General features: G+C 43.6%; 2 protein-coding genes across 4 annotated transcripts in view; one reads left to right on the top strand and one right to left on the bottom strand.

The window, feature by feature from the left end:
- The window catches only part of uhrf1bp1l (UHRF1 binding protein 1-like), a 36,854-nt gene that overhangs the window by 6,871 nt on the left and 11,986 nt on the right, over positions 1 to 17,997 (bottom strand). For 2 of the 3 annotated variants that reach the window (XR_005205511.1, XM_037760555.1), the window contains exons 2-20: positions 16,906 to 17,068; positions 15,562 to 15,600; positions 13,687 to 13,778; positions 12,278 to 12,467; positions 12,054 to 12,194; positions 10,602 to 10,769; positions 9,759 to 9,939; positions 9,509 to 9,592; positions 8,718 to 8,879; positions 8,473 to 8,628; positions 8,214 to 8,329; positions 7,956 to 8,097; positions 5,989 to 6,182; positions 5,178 to 5,900; positions 4,370 to 5,025; positions 3,012 to 3,095; positions 1,763 to 1,911; positions 1,130 to 1,287; positions 809 to 959 (exon numbers count right to left, since the gene is read on the bottom strand). Coding sequence is in view for 1 of the 3 variants with exons in the window: in XM_037760555.1 (XP_037616483.1) it covers positions 809 to 959; positions 1,130 to 1,287; positions 1,763 to 1,911; positions 3,012 to 3,095; positions 4,370 to 5,025; positions 5,178 to 5,900; positions 5,989 to 6,182; positions 7,956 to 8,097; positions 8,214 to 8,329; positions 8,473 to 8,628; positions 8,718 to 8,879; positions 9,509 to 9,592; positions 9,759 to 9,939; positions 10,602 to 10,769; positions 12,054 to 12,194; positions 12,278 to 12,467; positions 13,687 to 13,778; positions 15,562 to 15,600; positions 16,906 to 17,068 (3,749 nt within the window). In the remaining 2 variants the exon portion in view is untranslated. The remainder of the gene's footprint in view (positions 1 to 808; positions 960 to 1,129; positions 1,288 to 1,762; positions 1,912 to 3,011; positions 3,096 to 4,369; positions 5,026 to 5,177; positions 5,901 to 5,988; positions 6,183 to 7,955; positions 8,098 to 8,213; positions 8,330 to 8,472; positions 8,629 to 8,717; positions 8,880 to 9,508; positions 9,593 to 9,758; positions 9,940 to 10,601; positions 10,770 to 12,053; positions 12,195 to 12,277; positions 12,468 to 13,686; positions 13,779 to 15,561; positions 15,601 to 16,905; positions 17,069 to 17,997) is intronic. The other variant, XR_005205512.1, reaches the window with a different exon arrangement.
- LOC119482728 (complement C1q-like protein 2) lies at positions 13,902 to 15,516 on the top strand. The gene has a single exon (XM_037760563.1). The coding sequence runs from the start codon at positions 14,636 to 14,638 to the stop codon at positions 15,368 to 15,370; it is 735 nt and encodes a 244-aa protein (XP_037616491.1). The 5' UTR covers positions 13,902 to 14,635; the 3' UTR covers positions 15,371 to 15,516.

Below are 17,997 nucleotides of genomic sequence, written 5' to 3'. Positions count from 1 at the left end.
GCAAGGTAAATAAAAAGGGAGGAGGGAGGGAGGTGGCTGTGTTAGTGTGTAAATGTGTGTGCGCACTTGAAATAATGGTTAACATATTGTAGGACATTAAGGGATTCAGACATTTGAGAACCTGGCACCATCAAATGTTGATCATTTTGGCATGAAAACTGACTTAAATGAATTGATTTTCAAAATGGTTTGGGTGAAACAGGAATATCCCGACGTTGCTGCTGGTCACTCCATGTGTCTGTCTCGTGTTAAAATGTGAACAAGCAGAATATGAGGTCAGGAGGTGTCGGTTATGGAGCATCTGGTGGTTTGTTCAGGTCTGTTCCAGGACCTTTATCACACATCCTTCCGCTCTCTGTCCTAGTGTTTCCTCTCACTCTCTAAAGCAAAATACCATCAAAGATCTTCTACAAAAGAATCTACTAAAGAAAAAGTTGGTTATGTAGCTGTCTTTAGTCTAACTCCACACACAAGAGTGCAGTCATTCCTCCTGCTGTTCTTTCTTGTTTTTGGTAGCTGCCCTACTTGTGTGCTTAAATCTTGACAAATGTCCCTTTCACTTTCATCTCCAGCTTCAGTTTTGGACGGGAGAAATAGGCTGCAGCCTACTTCGACAGAAAGTCTATTTTAGAGGATTCGTTTTATGTAATCAATGTAAAATAGGAGCAGCTTGTTCTTACTCCGGTATTTTGTAGGGCTGTCCCTCGACCGAAGGAATTCTTTTCATCAGTTTTTGGACAGATTTGTGCAGCAAGTGTTCATGATGCGGCGTAAATCAATGTATGGGGAAACACAGACTTGTTCTTACCCAGGCTGCGGTTGCTGAGGTACTGTCTCAGGCTGACGTTGCCCATCTGGTTGGGCGTGACCTGGCCGACCTGCAGAGCCACGGCCGTGCTCTCGCCCAGCGCCTCCATGGCTACGCACACAGACTGCACCTTCAACACTAGCACCGACACCTGGAGAGACAGAAACAAACAGAAACAATCAATCAGCACCATCATAACAGTAAATGAGATGAGATATGGTTCCACAACATTAATATCAATGTGGAGTTATGTGTTTAACCAGACATTTTGCGTTATTTCCAAACTTTTCTTCTAGCCGTATCAAAGTTGTGGTATCTTACTATATCTTTGGTGGCATCGTCGATGCTCTGGGAGGTAGCGCTGACGGTGTCGGGGGACACGCCTCCTTCCTGCTCCTGACCAGTCACTGCCTCGGTGGCACTCTCAGTGGCACTCTGCTCGCTGATGGCATCCTTGAAGCCTGACATGGACACGTCATCTGTACCGCACATAAACATAATATACACATATTACTTACACAGACGTTTGACTTGTATTCACTGTCAGGCTTCCCCCTGTAACACTGTACATTACTGACATATCAGAACAATGCTGCCACCTTCTGGTCAATACAGTTGCCTACCAGTAAATTTGCAGTAATCATAGTTTTTAAAAGATTATTTTATATTAACCCCTAAACAAGGAGGTTAGGGGTCATTATAAGACACAGAACAGTGATGCTGGAGCTGAAAAATATACTTAAGTTACGATTGAAACAGGCAGATTTAGTGGTTTCCTTACAGAGAAAATGCTTTGTCCGTTATGTGATTTAAATTGAAGAGGAAGTCTGTTTAATTTTTTTGCTCTTTATAGAATAAATAACATACCTAACTTACAGTCATCCTTCTTTGTATTAAAAAAAAGGCTATTTTCTGTATATTTGTGTGTAAAGAATGCATTAATGTTTGCTCCACCTCTCTCCAGCAGACTGTACGCGTCTCCGTCCTCCATCAGGTAGCTGTCTATGGAGATGTTGTCCAGCGACTGCAGGGACGGGCTCTTCTTCATGTTCTTATAGGACACAGAGAAACTGGACTGGGAGCGATCCCGCATCAAACGACCACTATAAAACACACGCACATAAGACATGGAGTGTGTGAGAGACAGATCATTTTAAATCATATCTTTCTGTATAGTTTGAAATCTGCTTGGACAGCACTATCCATAGATGCCACGGATTTTTGATTGACAGTGACATTGATTGTCTTTGTCTTAAATATAACTTTAAGTCAGACTTGATATAGAAACTTAAATTTACTTGTTGCATAAAGCTTCCCTATGAGTGACTAATGTAAGACTGACTTAGAAAGCACAATGCATTATGGGTGCATTATAAACAGTTGAAATAGTAAGCTAAAAAAATAGCTAAAAGTAATGAATAAAGAGTTGAAATAGTTAGCTAAAAGTAATGGATAAACAGTTGTTGCCATAGCAACAAAGCTCTCACCTCAGGCTTAGCCAGGGGGCGAGGTGGCTAACTTTCCTACTTCAAATTAAGTTAATCTTAATATTCATGCAACAGATGGGCTTAATTAGACTAGCCTAACCCGACAATCTAAGACCAGTCGAAGGCCAAGACTAGTCTTAAACTAAGTTTACGCAACTGGCCCCGGAAAAGAGGAGAAAAAACAGGTCCAGTGCTTTTTATTTCATCATATCTGATATCTGAAGGATTTGTTCTTATGCCGACAGTGAGCAGAGGCTGCTGCGCTCTCAGAGAGCTGACGGGGCTTACTCGACAAGTCATGAATTAAATATCACTTCATTCCTTTGTGTGGTGTTGTTTAAGGTCATGTACGAAGTGAGCTATCTTCCCAAGCGCAAGAAACGATCTACAGAAAAAAATCACAAAGGGTAAAATCAAAGTGGCTCCCAAAAGACTGAGAACACAAGGCTGGGGAGGGAAAAAAGAGCTGTCACAAACATGGAGCTTTGTTTTTTCATCTCTGCTGCAATCACCACGAGTCAACAGGTAGACACCAAACACAGGACTCATTTAACACGTAACACACAGACGAGGACCAGCGTTGTCGTGCACACATGCAAATTCATGCCCACAGGGGAAATTCACACACACGTACACACATTTGCACTGAATTGTATTCACCCGAGGATCACAACACACACTCATTAACACAGCTAGTCACAGATCCAGTGCCTTACATGTTGGACATGGAATAAAGGGAGGTGGATCTGCTGGAGTTTGAGGAGCTGAGGAGATCAGAAACCACAGACAAACTTCCTTTCCTTTAGTAGAGAGAAAACACACACATACACACACACACCTCGCATGGGTCAAAGCAAAGGTCAAGAGGCAGAGAAGGAAGTGAATGAGTTGAATATGAAGACAGTAGATGAGAAAATACAGACGTGGCAGCTCAAGGCAAGCCGACATTCATAAGGTCAGAGATGCGTGAAGTCACATTCATACTGACAAATACTCATATGGGAGTTCGACACACGGCTCTTGTGTTCAGGAACAGACAGATTGAATTAGAGAGAGAAATATTCATTCATTAGACTCATCATCCACAGTGAAGCACAGAGGGGGAATATTTAGATTCAGTTATGAAATCTATAAACTGTGACAAATGATTACTCGGAGGACGTGTGATCTTTTAAAAGGGCTGCCTGCAACTTATCGATCCATCTGTTGATTACGATGATTATTTAGTCTATAAAATGTCTGAAAAACGTAAAAAAGCTACCATTTTAAATAGTTTCATTCATTTAATTATGCAAAAACACCAACTATTTGCCAATTAAAGCTTCCTAAATAAGAGGATTTGCTGCTTTTATATCACTGTGAAGTGAATATCTTTCGGTTTCGGACTAAACCAGCAACTCCCGTGTTCTGCGAGATAAAATAAAAAAAGAAATTCTAGTGGAGTTTGCATAGATAACGGCTTCAGTTCCCCGTCGGAAACATAGACTGTCTGTCTCTGTAGCTGTCTCATGGTGAGGTATGCCGTCGAAAATATTCTAAATATAGCATACACTTGTCTGTTTCTCCAAACTGGGGGCGTCCTGACAGCCATCTACTGTAGGTAATACACCGACTTCAAAACACCCGAACTCTCCCTTTAGACAATTAATTGAAAAAGGAATTGACAGTTTAATAAATAAGGGCTTGTTTTGTCAGACAGAAAAAATCCAAAATCCAATTATTACAATAATTTAAAAGCAGAGGAAAGCAGAAAATCATTGTGTTAGTGAAGATGAATCCAGCAAATATTTTGTATGAAATGGTTGTGGATTCATTTTCTGTCAAGTGACTCATTGATTTATTGTTTAAAGTAAGAAATAAATCAGACTGAAAGCAAAAAAGGTAATGAAAGATCAGACGAAACTATTTTGGTAATGTTCCCAATGTAAAATGTAATGTAAGCAAATTCTAACAACTTAAATCCGTTGATGGCCTTCTATACAGCACTGACTTAGTGTAATATTATTTCAGTACAGTCCTGTCATATATCAGTGTGGTATAAATAAACCGCCTTATTGTGTGATGAACTGAATACCTGGATACTGACTGAGGCATCTTTGCGGCTGCAGCCTGGTCTTTGTCGCTCCAGTCAGACAGGGGGTCGCTCGTCTGGGCTTTAGAGTCATCTTCACCTCCGACTAGCCCATCCACCACCACCTCGCCCCCTTCATCTGAACTCCGCCTCCCAGAGTTCTTAGCGGAAGTCCTCCCATCCACTGACGCTTTGTGATTCGATGTAGTTGAGTTGGGGATGAGAGGGGCGGGACCATGTGAGGCTCCGCCCTCCAATCCTTCAGCACATAACAGCTGGTCTACAGTGCACGCTCCTTTGGCTCCTCCTCCTCCTCCTTCAGACCCAGATCCAGCTCCATCGCTCCCCTTCTCCGCCCCCTCTCCCGCATCGCTCCCAGGCTCCAGGGTTCCTCTGCTCTCTGAGGGGGAGAGCTCGGACCCCATAGGAGACCTTGAACCCTCGGGCTGGGGGACGGGCTTCAGGAGCAGGGACACCTCGGCACTCTTCAGCAGGAGGCCCAGGCAGGCGGTGAAGGGCTGGTGGTCTGCGGGACGCTGAGAGGGATCCTTGCGGTCCTTCTTGCAGCCCATCTCCTCCAGATCCTGCTGTAGCGTGTGCTGCAGGGCTTTGATGCTGCGCTGGAGATGCATCAGAAACACATACTGCCGGTGGCTCACCTGGACACACAAAGGTATGTTGATGAATTACGGATGCGATGGCAAATCAATCATCATCAATGTTGCTTTATATACATTCAATCGTTAAAGAGTAATGTACTCGTACCCAAGTTTCTCACAACATATTAGAAATATAAGAATGAAAAACGTACCTGAGCACTTAAATGCTTCTGCACGTGCACCAATACATGCAGATCTGCATCTTTACTTGATGATGACGAAGGAGAGGAGGAGGAAGGCAGACTGTCCAATGAGAGGGGTTTATGGAGTCCGTTGCTAGGAGGCTCTGTTGCATTTTGTGTACTGTAATAGTCCTTTAATAATCGTTTCCTCTGCAGACGTGTCACGGACTCTCCAGACGTGCTCCTGGACAAAACCGATCCAGCAGCAACTCTGAGCCTCTCCTGGTGCTGGACGATCTTCGCGGGCTGACCCGCCCACATGGTGAGAGGGAAGGAGTCCACAAAGGGCTGCGGCCGCCCCTTGCCCCCGCGGGTGCCTTCGTAGTCCACCCAGAACTGGGCAAAGTGCAACGCCCAAAAGTCAGCGCAAGCCGGCATCTTCAGGGCGTCTGTGCCCAACGAAGGAGCCACCAGGCCTCGGTAGATGTCGTGGAGCTTGGTGTCTTGTTCGTGAGCGTGGCGTTGGAAGACGGGATGGAGGAGGGGTAAGGAGGAGGAGGAGCGAGGGAATGAGGTGAAACAGGGAGAGAAAAAGGGCTCCTCTTCAAAGGCCTGCAGGAGGGCCTCGAGGTGGGAGCGGGTGCAGTTAGCCGGGTGCCGGGTGTTCGTGGCCACCATTTCTGAGGTCTGCACGGAGATGGAGCGAGGCAGGTCCGCGGGACAGGAGGCGTCCCGATCGGTGGGAATCACCAGCTAATGGGGAGCGGAAAATACAAAATCAGCACAAGTATAGGAGATAATACGTTCCACACTTTAAACCTGAGCAAAAAGTCCACCTCACCTTGAGCATGAGGCCGTCGACCTTGATGTCGACGTGCTCTTCGGGTTTCTGCGAGTCGCTGAGCTTGTAGATCTCCATGAACTGCTGCAGACTTTGCCTGAGGTCCAGGGCGAAGAGGTTGAGCCACACCAGGCTGCGAGGATCCAGAACCAGCTGCAGTGCATTCAGCTGGGCATACAGGTTAGGGCACGGGACTAGAGGAGCGGGAGGAAGTGGGGAAGGTAGAAGAGATGTGATGTTAGTCATATAAAGGGAGTGGACATTAGAGAAATCACAAAGAGAGGAAAGACAAGAAAGAATAATTTCCACTTTCTTGCCAAAAAAAACGTGTTTGTCTAACGTTTCCTGATGGAGTGAATTTGTGAGAAATCCATAACATGAATTAATTGAGTTATTCCTCATTCAGAACACGCGGTGTAATTCAGAAAATCAATGTCAGCTCAGCCACACAGCAGTCAATGACTTCCCCACAGCTGACTAAATTGGCGAATAGATCAGAAAGGGAGGTGAGATAGAGAGTCGCTGCCAGAACAGTGGGCCCGGAGCCGTATTACAGAAACTTCCTATCTTTAGTCTTAAGTTAAGATAGGAGGTGTCTAAGAGAAGTGCCTATCTTATATCAGGCTAGGAAATCCTAAATACTCAATCCAACATCACTTTTATGTCTGTTACAAAGTAACTGACGCTACTTTTCTCATCTCGCCCAGCTAAACTACTTTGTAACTAGGGCTGTCAATCAAATAATCGCGTTAATTAAAACACATTTTTTATCTGTGCAAAATTTACCTTAAAGGGAGATTTGTCAAGTATTTAATACTCTTATCAACATGGGAGTGGGCAAATATGCTGCTTTATGAAAATGTATGTATGTATTTATTATTTGGAAATCAGTTACCAACACAAAACAATGACAAATTGTCCAGAAACCCTCACAGGTACTGCATTTAGCATTACAAATATGCTCAAATCAGAACATTGCAAACTGCAGCCCAACAGGCAACAACAGCTGTCAGTGTGTCAGTGTGCTGACTTGACTATGACTTGCCCCAAACTGCATGTGATTATCATAAAGTGGGCATGTCTGTAAAGGGGAGACTCGTGGGTACCCATAGACACATATCTTGAGGTCAGAGGTCAAGGGACCCCTTTGTAAATGGCCATGCCAGTTTTTCCTCGCTAAAATTTAGCGTAAGTTTGGAGCTTTATTTAATTTCCTTCATGACAAGCTAGTATGACATGGTTGGTACCAGTGGATTCCTTAGGTCTTGTAGTTTTCTAAAACTGAGCCCCCTACAACCTAAAAATCACAAATTGTGTTAACGTGTTAACAAAAATAGTGGCATTAAAACAAATTTGCGTTAACGCGTTAAGTTTGACAGCCCTATTTGTAACCATTGTTTTTCTCATTGAAACGTACTGAAACATACATTGAAATGTACAAAAAAAAAGCAGCAAAAACAACAGCCGGCACATAATTTCAAGACAGATGAGTTAGAGGTGTTCTTTTTGGGAAATTTACAACAACGCTAACTCGGGAGATAAAAGAAAGAGAGTGGGCCAAGATAGCAGACACAGTCTCCGCCCTGTGCGGCATCCAAAAAATGCTATCGCAAAGAAAATATGTACACTGACAAGAGATACGAAGAGGGAGGCAGCTCTTATGTCCAAAGAGCAGAGGAAAAGTGAAAGTCAGGACGGCTTAACAGTAATCCTAAAGTTAGGAGAGTTTATTTAAGATTTTGGGAAGTTAGGGTGTAATACACTTTTCCTATTTTAAGTTAGTTGTTCATCTATAATGGCTTTTTCCCTAAATCAGGGCCTAACCCCAATTACCGTGTTTACCAAACAGTTAAGATTGGATCTGCAAGTTATAAAGTTTCTGTAATACGGCCTCTGGTGCATAAAAACAGCTCCCGACCTACTAATAAAGATTTCTAAAATGAGATGCTAAAACACAGAAGTCTTACTGGGGTAGTCTTTGCCATCAGGGAAGTAGTACTCTGTGAACTCGACATGAATGGCCGGCATCTCTGGAGGAAGGTACAAGGACTTCTTATTGCAGGAGATCATGGTCTTGGGGCTGGAGCGGCGCTGGTCCGCTGTTGACACCTGCAACACACAAAAAAAGACGCAGAAACATCACTAAAAGTCAGCAGCGAAGATGTACGTAGTCTCCAAACATGAAGGTGTGTGTGAGCCAGAGTGTGTCTGTACAGTTAAGTGACCTGGTAGATGCTGAAGTCAGCAATCCTGAGGACAACAGAGCTGGACGTGAGCTGGGTCTTGGAGCTCTGAGGGAGAGGAGGACTGAAGGAAGCGCTGGAGGAGGTGTTTATTTTACCTGGAGAGAAAGAAAGAGAGATGGAAAAGATAAAGAAAGAGGAACAAAAATGACAAAGAGGAACACAAACCACTCCAAAAGAGAAAACCCCAAAAGGTGTGTATCACCACCGCACCCAGCGCACAGCACACACACCGGGGTACCTGGCTCTAGGCACCAGCAGCACTGGGCCGGAGGCTGTGTGTGTGGGCTCCACTCTAGGAGTCCTCCATCAGCCTCCCTAAGCCCTACTCCTTCTCCTCCTCCTCCTGCTCTCTCTTGACTTCCTAGAGGCCCATACACATCGTCCCTAAGGGACACTGGAGGACAGAAAACCCACAAGGATGATGTGTATGTGTGTGTCAGGAGATGCAACATAAATGTACCACCCTGAGGTGTGTGTGTTTACCGTGTTGAGGGGAACCCTGCGGCGGGGTCGGTCCCGGCTGGTCTCGAACCGCGCTCTTCAACATCTCCACGTTGGTCTTGAACTCATCGAGCAGACTCCGGGCCCAGCCCTCTCTGGTCTTGGTGGCCTCGCTGTAGTGCATCCAGTGGGCACAACTGTCACCTGGAGAGGAGGAGGAGAGGAGGAGGAAGATTGGTGCAGGTAGTTGTACGTCCGTCATTTGTTAGATGTGAGTCTTTTGGATTTTGTAGAGAACTGAATATCACCAAGGTGCATCCCAAGGTTCTGCTTACCAAGCTGTGCGCCACTGTATGTTATTTCTAAATCATGCCCTTTCATTTTTATGAGCCACAGCAACATGTTTTCACCTTTTGAGTATGTGTGTGTGTTATCGTGGCAAAATGTGGTCCTGAAGACACCTACTGTAGCGGGAACTACCAAGTACTTTGCCAGGTGTTTATATGTCTGCGTACAGATGTTGTCATTGCGATAGCGAACCTTGCAAGATGCAGTCACGAAACTACAGGTGTGAAGTTGAGGCGAAAATGAAGGCTGAGTTTGAAGATAGCTGTGATCTGAGCAAGGGCGGCGGAAGTAGTGGGGGTAGGAAGTGGGGAAAGTGCCATTGGCCACCTCACTTTACGCCCCCTGGCCCGAATTGGTGGCTAGTGTGAGCCCATCACAAGATGGTCTCTAGTTATATTTGTATTTTATAATTTCCTTCTGTCTTCAAATTTATATGCACTTACTTCTTTTTTTTATTATTATTCGTATCGTTGCAGGATTCCTACCTGCTCTGTGGAACGGGTAGTAGTCCAGAGTGATGGAGCTGAAGGAAAGCTGCATGGCTCCGCCCGTTATCCTCTTATTGCTCACTGCACGGAGGGAAGACAGACGGAAACATGGTCAAGTTGAAGCTTTTTAGTGAAATGTTGGTGTGCTTATCTCTGTGGTTTAAGAAATGTGCATTAAAAACAAGAAGAGCTTGAGCAGCAGTGTGTGTGTATTCATGAAGAGTCAATGTACAGCACATGTTGATACCTTTATCCTTAACGTGGATGTCGTCGCAGATGTGCAGGTCGAGGTGTGTGATCTGGAGGTGGTGGGACGTCTCGCACACGTCGTAGGCGCTGAACAGATTGGCCATGGTGGCGCTCTGGTCGGCTGCCGTGGACGCCTGCTGGGTGCGCACCTGCTTGTCCGAGGGTGGAGCTGATGACTCCTGGTGAAAAGCGCAGATACTATGATTAGCGTGGGAAGTTTTAGATGCGGATGTGTGGTTGTTGAAGCTTGTGGTAGTGATCTTTGTGTCTTAAAGGTTGTTGCTGTATTTAGTCTGTAATATTGTTGCTGGTGGTGGGTTAATGTTTTTAAGGTTAAGGTTTTTTTGTTTTCATGTACATTTTTGGCTTACTGATTCAATCAACAGTTGAATCATGCAATACTCAATTCCTCCAGCAGATGGCGCATCAGATCAAAACTACAGAAAACAAGATGACCACTGTAAAGCTTAGTGCGACCTGGATATGTGTGAATTTGTGTAGGCGCTCAATATGTAAATTATTTTAAGTGTGTATGTGTTTAAGAAGCAAAAACTAGGACAGACTTAAAGACAGTGAAGGCAAAAGAGCGAGAGACAAAGATGGTGTCGGCAGATAGACGCCAGATGGCATCAGCTGAGTGACACAGAGAGGGGCAGACATGATTTCCACGGACACAAGGACAAACTATCAGACCATGACATAGCTGATCCACAGAGGGTGAAATTGGGGCACAGACAGGGAGAAGGGAAAAAGGGAGACAGAAATCATGAGTAATGTGAAATTTGTCCTCTATATATGGATGAAGTCGCTGTATTTGTGTGTGAGTCAGTCATGTGTGCACCTGGTCCTCCGTGGCCATGCTCTTCCTCTGCTGCGCCGACTTCTCCATGGCCTCGCTGAGAGACTTGGCATACTGCACCATGGCTTTGAGCTGGGAGTCGGTCAGCACCCACAGCAGGTCGTCCAGGACCAGAATCAGCTTGGAGGCCACCACGTTACAGTCCTTAATCTGTATCGGGTTAGTTGGTACACACATGCATTATGCAGGTGGCAGTAGCCTGAGAGCTCCAATTAATGTAACATGACACTCGTAGGGAAATTCTCTTATTGTGTGAGGTATTTGTTTATAAGCGGTCGGGATAAACCTCTGACTAAACACTCTCAGTCCAACACTTGAAGCACACATTACATATTCTTTATCAGGTAAATCACAAAGAAAGGGCGGGTGGTTTTGACTTTGCTGTGGGGTGGAAACAGGCAGTCAAAAAATAAACTTTGGATCCCTGGATTTAGCTACAAATGAAGTTGAAAAGAAGATTAAAGCAGGTCATGAACCGCCGCACCGAGCTGGTGTCTGTATCAGGAGAACTCAACAAGGAAAATAACAACGCGGCACAAATTACTGACCAAATGTACGGATAAAGTTAGATTCACCATCTTTTATGAATCTGACCAAGCATCTCCTGTAATTCGGCAAACACATAATCTACCAAAGAGCATGTGTTAAAAGCATTATTTTATTTATATCCAAGTATTCACCCCTCTTCTAACCAGACATCACCGTGTTTCTCGTTAACATGAACTGGACGGAGAGGAAAAGCAGTCCGGTGGCGAGAATGACATTCTCTCTTCACAAACAGTGCTTTGATACAACACAGCGCTTTGTACAGTTACTGTGGTGTCTTCCTGATTTTAGCAGCTTCTCCCTCATCAACTTCTCGCGGAACTTCATTTGAATTTATTTTCATTTTGTGGGTTTTTTATTTTGAATGCCTCTTGGCGTCTCCCGTGCTGCAGTACCACTATCTGCCTGAACTGTTGTCAATGCACCGGTGGGGGCGCTGTTTTACCAAAACGTAAATATCACTAAAACCAATTGGGGGGGGAAAATATAAAATCCTATTTTAATGAAAAGTGAGAACGCTTCATCCCTCCAGAGGCCATGCTAATCTTCTCTAGTTTGTAATAAATGCTTCATTCAGCAGTTCTGTAAAAGCCTGAAGAAACAAATGGCGTTAATTACTTTCACAGACCTCACACAAATATTCTTTGTGCGCATTCTCCTAAACTACATTTAAACTCCACATCTCCAAAACAGACATTAGTAGTGTTTTTGTTTAAATGCACACTAGCCTGTCTGATGAATCACTGCTGTTGGCCCTGCAGCCTGTGAGGCCACACAGACGGATTATTGTTCACAGTGGAAAAGACACGACAGTCTGGGTTTCAAGCCTGGTCCATCAAATATTTCATAAAGTGAATGAATCTATTAAAAGGATGTTTGATGACTGACCCGTCTCTTGAGAGTGACTCTGATCTTGGACTGGTTGGTGATGAGGCGAATGGGGGCGCTCAACATCTCGTGCTCGGCGCTCTGGATGGCGTCAGCCTCGATACGGATCATCTGCCAGCTGATCTCCTTGAACGTCAGGATCTGGAACCAAACATAAAGAAAAACTACTGGTGACACAACATCCTAGTAGTCTTTGGAATAAAAAAGAATAAATGAACACGGACCTCTCCCCTCTGAGGGTCCTGGATGCGGGTGAATCGCAGGTCACTGATGCTCCAGCTGGTGTTGACGCTGTAGACCTGCAGCTGGGAGAGCTCGAAGGAGGCGTTAAAGGCCTTGGCACTGATCCTGATGACGATGGAGTTGATGGACAGTGAGATCCCCTCTACCACCTTCTCAGCAAAGCCATATTCACTACATGGGACACAGACAGGTGGAGTGAAAGTTACAGTAGGTAAACAAGGTGATAAGTAGTGCTTAGCAAAAGGGGGCAATACGTTACTACTAGTTTGTACTGTAAGCAGATTTTGTTTGAACATAATTACAAGTTAAAATACTTTAAATATGACACTAAACCTACAAAGACACGGATTGTTAACCCTTGTGTCTCACTTTAAAAAAGCTGCTATGATTAAAAACTGCCATAAAATATTATATCTTAATATTATTTTCCACTTTCACAGTTAAAACTTTTAACCAACTTCAGTCCTGATCATAACTACAAAATATTTATTCATTTTCAGAATGTTAACCCTTTCAATGTTAGTTTGTTTACATAATGCCACGGTTGTTTTTTTTATTTAAAAAAAAATAATACTTTTTTAAAATGATTTTTAATTATTTTAATGGGTTTCAATGGGGACATGTTTGTCCTTAAGGGTCTGAGAGTGTCTGTATTTTGACTACACAGTTTATTATAATAACTCACACTCTTGCCAAAATGTATGCCATATGAATTAATACAACCAAAATGATCGAAAAATTAAAAAGTAAATACCAATAAATGTCCCTAGTGAGGCACAAGGGTTAAGTCAGTGGTTTTCAAATTTGTTTCAGTCATGTCCCCTTTTGGAGCTCTCCAGACTTAAAACACAACTTACGTTTTCTTTTTACACAAATTTTAAGATAAACTTTATTGATCACATGCAGAGAAATATAAGTATCACAGCAGCAAATCAGTAAAATAAAATAAAGTATTAAATACTATAAACACCATCATAGAATGTGATTACAGAGTTAATTGAGTGCTTGACTTTACTTGTAAAAGTTGTCACAAATAAAGAGAGCATGTAATAAAGGAATTTGCAATAAAAAAAATGAAACGCAAAAATTGCACTTTAAATGGGTTACTGTTGTGCAAATGAAAAATACAGTTTAACATGCACCAAAAGAGTTTTTTTTTTACACAAAAGACAAGAGGATCTCCTGTTATAGTAATAGTTTTGTCTGGCATGTTGGCTTGATGAGCATCACCTGTTTTGCTATTGTGTACTTAACATGTCATTTTGATGTCTGAATACATTTTGCAGTTCGTCACTCAGTACTGTACGGTGAATTCAGTGCTCAATACTCTTCACCCAAATGCAGATAATTTAGTAACAAGAAGTACAAAAGAAAGATCCACAGTGCTCACCTTTGTCCTGACGCTGTTGCTATGGGAGACGGGCCATTGGGGGGGCGGGGCTCATCACAGGTGCTCATCTCCATCACCACTTTATCCAGAGTCTGTAAGTAAGTCACAGGGTTAACTTCACGACCAACAACCAACGTCTCCTTTTAATGATTTTCTGTGGTAGTCTGCTGTCGTAGCTTTGTTATCACCCACCCAACATACGTTTGTAGTCGTAGCACTTCTCTTTTACATGATTATTGACAGGAATATTGTCATGCTTCTTTGGCCATTTCCATCAACCTATTTACTACTGTTTTGTCTTAATGTTTGTCATCTATTCTGCACCTCATTCTAGTGTTTTCTTCATCGTAAGATAAGCGTCTCAGTCAGCTGATTACGATGTTAAACTGGAAAAGTTTGAGATATAGATTTGCAGTGCGGCTCAATTGATAAAACAGGTTGCTGCCGCCCGTTTAGCCCTTTGCCACTGGAGATGTGGAGGCCGCCTACATATTGTTCGCAGCCTGTCTAGCGAAATAAAACGCCTTTGGAAACCCATGAATTACGCCGTGGCTATTCTCAAATTAATAAAACTCTCGACACAACGAGCCTTTCATCTCTGTACGTACCACCTTCAGGCAGTAGCCGCTCTCCCTTTTCACACTGTTATATAATATTTCCTGGCTATTGTTGGTGCTGTGATAACATTGTGTTCTACAGTGTAGTGACTAACAGCAGAATCAACAACGTGCTATTGTGCTACTGTTTAATATAATGGCCTTGTATTATGTGCTCCTGATAATCTTGCTAAATGTGTAATGAATAGTTGTGATTTGTGTTCCCCTGATTGGTTTGTTGTAATATCTTATATAATAAATCTAAAATATGTTGCGAAACACCAGATGCTGGAGTATATATATGAGGACTGAGAACCACATGCAACATTCAGGGTTTTGTGCAGACGAGAAAAATGGAGCGTGTGTTCCTCCTGTTGCTGACGGTTTCCAGCAGCCTGTGCGCTGGGAATTACAGCCACCTGGGGACTGGGACCAGCATGGCGGTCTGCCAACCTGACACCTGCGCCCTGCTCAGCGAGGTGGCAGCCATGGGGGAGAAGCTGGCAGCCATGACGCAAACGCAGAGCACGCTCGAGCGAAACCTCGGTGCAATGATGCAGAAAATGGCCAACGTCGAAGCCAGCTTGCAGACGTGCAAAAGCCAAATCGAGGAGCTGCGGAAGATCAACCAGGCTCAGGACGAGCAGCTGAAGGCGCTCGTAGGCGTCACGTCCGCGAGCGCGTCGAGGATGGCTTTCACCGCCGCTTTGGGAACCTCGGCGGGCCCGTTTGAACATGACACGCCGCTTCAGTATCAAAGAATCCTCTCCAACATCGGCAGCGGCTACAACCCCGCCACCGGCATCTTCACGGCCATGGTGCGGGGGATGTACTACTTCAGCTACACCATGTTCAACAACAACTCGGGACAGCCCAACTCGGTGGTGTCCCTGATGATGAACAGCCAGAAGATGGTGTCCACCTGGGACACGGTGGGCGACGTAGGCCACGACAGCGCGACCAACGCAGCGGTGGTGCAGCTGGAGGCCGGGGACAGCGTGTTTGTGAAGATCTACGCGAACAGAGTGCTCTACGACGACGGATATTACTACAACACCTTCAGCGGCTTCCTGCTCTTCACCTTGTGATGAACTAGGACATTTAACATGTGATGGACGATAAGTAAATTATGCAGGAGTCCAGGTGGTTAATTTGTCCTATTGCATTGTAAAACACATGTTATATTTGGAATTATTGAAGATTCAATGACAATAAATGTAGAAAGAAAAACATCTCAGTGACCTGTTTTGATTGTGTGACCAATGGGTGTAGAGCTTACCAGAGAGATTGGGTGAGTCTTCAACTTTGTCCATGGTATCTGTGAATGAAACAAGAGCAGCGGCTTAGTTTTTCAGGATGCATTAAGCCTTTTAGTGCTCCCAAAATGCTAAACTAAATTACCATTCAATGGGAAGTACAAATCAAATTAAATGCGACTGAACTGCACAGAATTAAATCAAGTCAGAACAACGGGCGAGGCAGCTCAGAGCTGAAGGAAGAAAAAGAAATCAATGAGTCTAGACTGACTGGCAGTTCGCTCCATTCAGCTCCAGAGCTCCATTAATCCTCAACATGCAGCCTCTTGATTCAAGTCCGTGTCAAATTATATAGCAAAAGAGATTAAACGCTCGTGTTCACTCGCAGCTTTTTCCACACAGAGCGACTCGTTCTTTGAGATGTCGTAAATCAAGAATCAAAGGTTTGCTGCACTAATTGAATTGGAGACACATATTATTCGCCTCTGCTAGGAGGAGCCAGTAGGGGGCGTCAGCTCAGGCCTTGTCACTTTGAGTCACCAGAGCAGAAGTATTTATTGCACTTAACATCAGTGTATGTACTTTTATTCCCTTTTAATTTGTTCGTGACCTTCAGTCGTTTATAATGTAGAGGTGAGAGTGTTGCTCCTCTGTAACAGGAAGACACAAAGAACAGAAGGGGAAGTGAGATATACATCTCTGTTCTCGTTTTTTTTTTTCCCATGTTTAACGGCAAACACAATGAATGCACTTTGGAGGTTTCAATTCAACGGCTCCACTGTTCACTGAGAAATATGATGCTCCATTCACACTGATAATAAAATGATGTGGGTAATATAGTTGCAGCACAATGACAATGACACAGCAAAATAAGTTGAGACACTACGTATTACAAGCCAGCAGACCAATTAAGAGAAAGACAGCAAAGGACGGGTAGTGACCAACAAAACAAGGTGACAGATGTGTAAAGATAGGGTTGAGAAACGAACGAGGGGAAGAACGGAGATAAAAAAAAAAATGTGGTGGAGGAGGAAAAGAAAAGGTGGACCTTGGTCTGAATTAAAGTCCAGTCACGACAGACATGACTGTACGCGGCTCCATTCACTGTTTCCAGGGTGTGTCAGAGTCTGCTCTGATACATGGCACTTGGCTGATGACCGTGACCACATCGGGGGCGTCTGACAGCTCCAGCTGAGTGCATGTGTGTAGTGCAAAGACTCATTGGGAGTGTACATGATAGGTGTTAAAAGGTATCTACGCTGTGTCTTGATTTAGTGAGATCAGTAACAATGTTCTCATCCAACTACCTGCCAGAGAGTGAATAAGCATATTTCCCAAAATGTCCAACTATCCCTTTAATCCCTCACCCTGATGGCGGCCTTGTTGCATTCCACGCGGTTGATGGCGAGCCAGGTGGGCAGGTCCAGCAGGCTCTGGAGAACCTCCTCGTCCAGCTCCAGGTTGGTCAGCTGACCCTCCCCCTTCAGCGTGCTCAGGTTGATCTTGTCCGGCGACAAGTTCTTAGCAAACCTGCGAGAACACGGATGAGAAAAAGAAGAAGTGCAGCTTTGAGCAGGGGGAATATTTATAGAAACAGGTTCTTGGCAAAGAGACGGGGCCGGACAAACAGTACTGAACGGGAACAGAGGGGGGTCTGTCCATTCCAACACACACACACAAACATCGCTTTTTCAAATTCATGATTTTAAATATAGGTTTCATATGGTATAGGTTCATGAATATCAGGCAATATACAGTATTTTCTCAAACAAGTCAAAACCATTCATTTCAGAGTGAATTATATTTATGAACAAAACCCACGTCTTTTTAATAGCACACTCAAAAACAAGCCTATAATTTAAGGTTATACATTGCTGTTGAAGTCATACTATGAGACTATTAACCTGCTACAAGTTTGAAAATAAATATCTGCATTTAGAAAAGTATGTTTTTCTCTTCATGTAAGCCAGTGGTTCCTAACCTTTTCCCAAAAGGGACCCCTTATTCTATCATTGAGTAAGCTGACGACCCCTGACTCAGGGACATATTTTATGGATATTTCATATTATATTCAATGTATAACGATAAAGGTACAGAACAACTGATACACTGTATAATTAACCCAAACAGTGAACGCAATAAATGCAGGAAGTTTGTGTAAAATAAGTAATTCGGATGAATTTTGAGCAGATTATTTGATTTTCTGTGAATAATGCATTAGAGGTGAGTTTTTCTGTTATTTTTAAGGACTTTTAATGCAATTATCTGTATGTTTTTTTTATATTTTTAATACTTAATAGGCTTCTTTTTTGACAAATTCAGTGTTTTATTTTCCCTGATGCTTTGCCATTGTTCTATAAGCTCTTTGGTTGTTTAAGTTGGTACTTTTCTAATGCTCTTATCCTGTTTATATAATAATCCAAACTTTAAAAATAAGAATTTCATTTAGTTTTCTTCGC

This window comes from Sebastes umbrosus, chromosome 23 (assembly GCF_015220745.1).
Source record: "Sebastes umbrosus isolate fSebUmb1 chromosome 23, fSebUmb1.pri, whole genome shotgun sequence".
NCBI classification, from domain to species: domain Eukaryota; kingdom Metazoa; phylum Chordata; class Actinopteri; order Perciformes; family Sebastidae; genus Sebastes; species Sebastes umbrosus.
The sequence above is the reverse complement of the archived record's forward strand: the minus strand, read 5'-3'. Positions and strand labels throughout refer to the sequence as shown.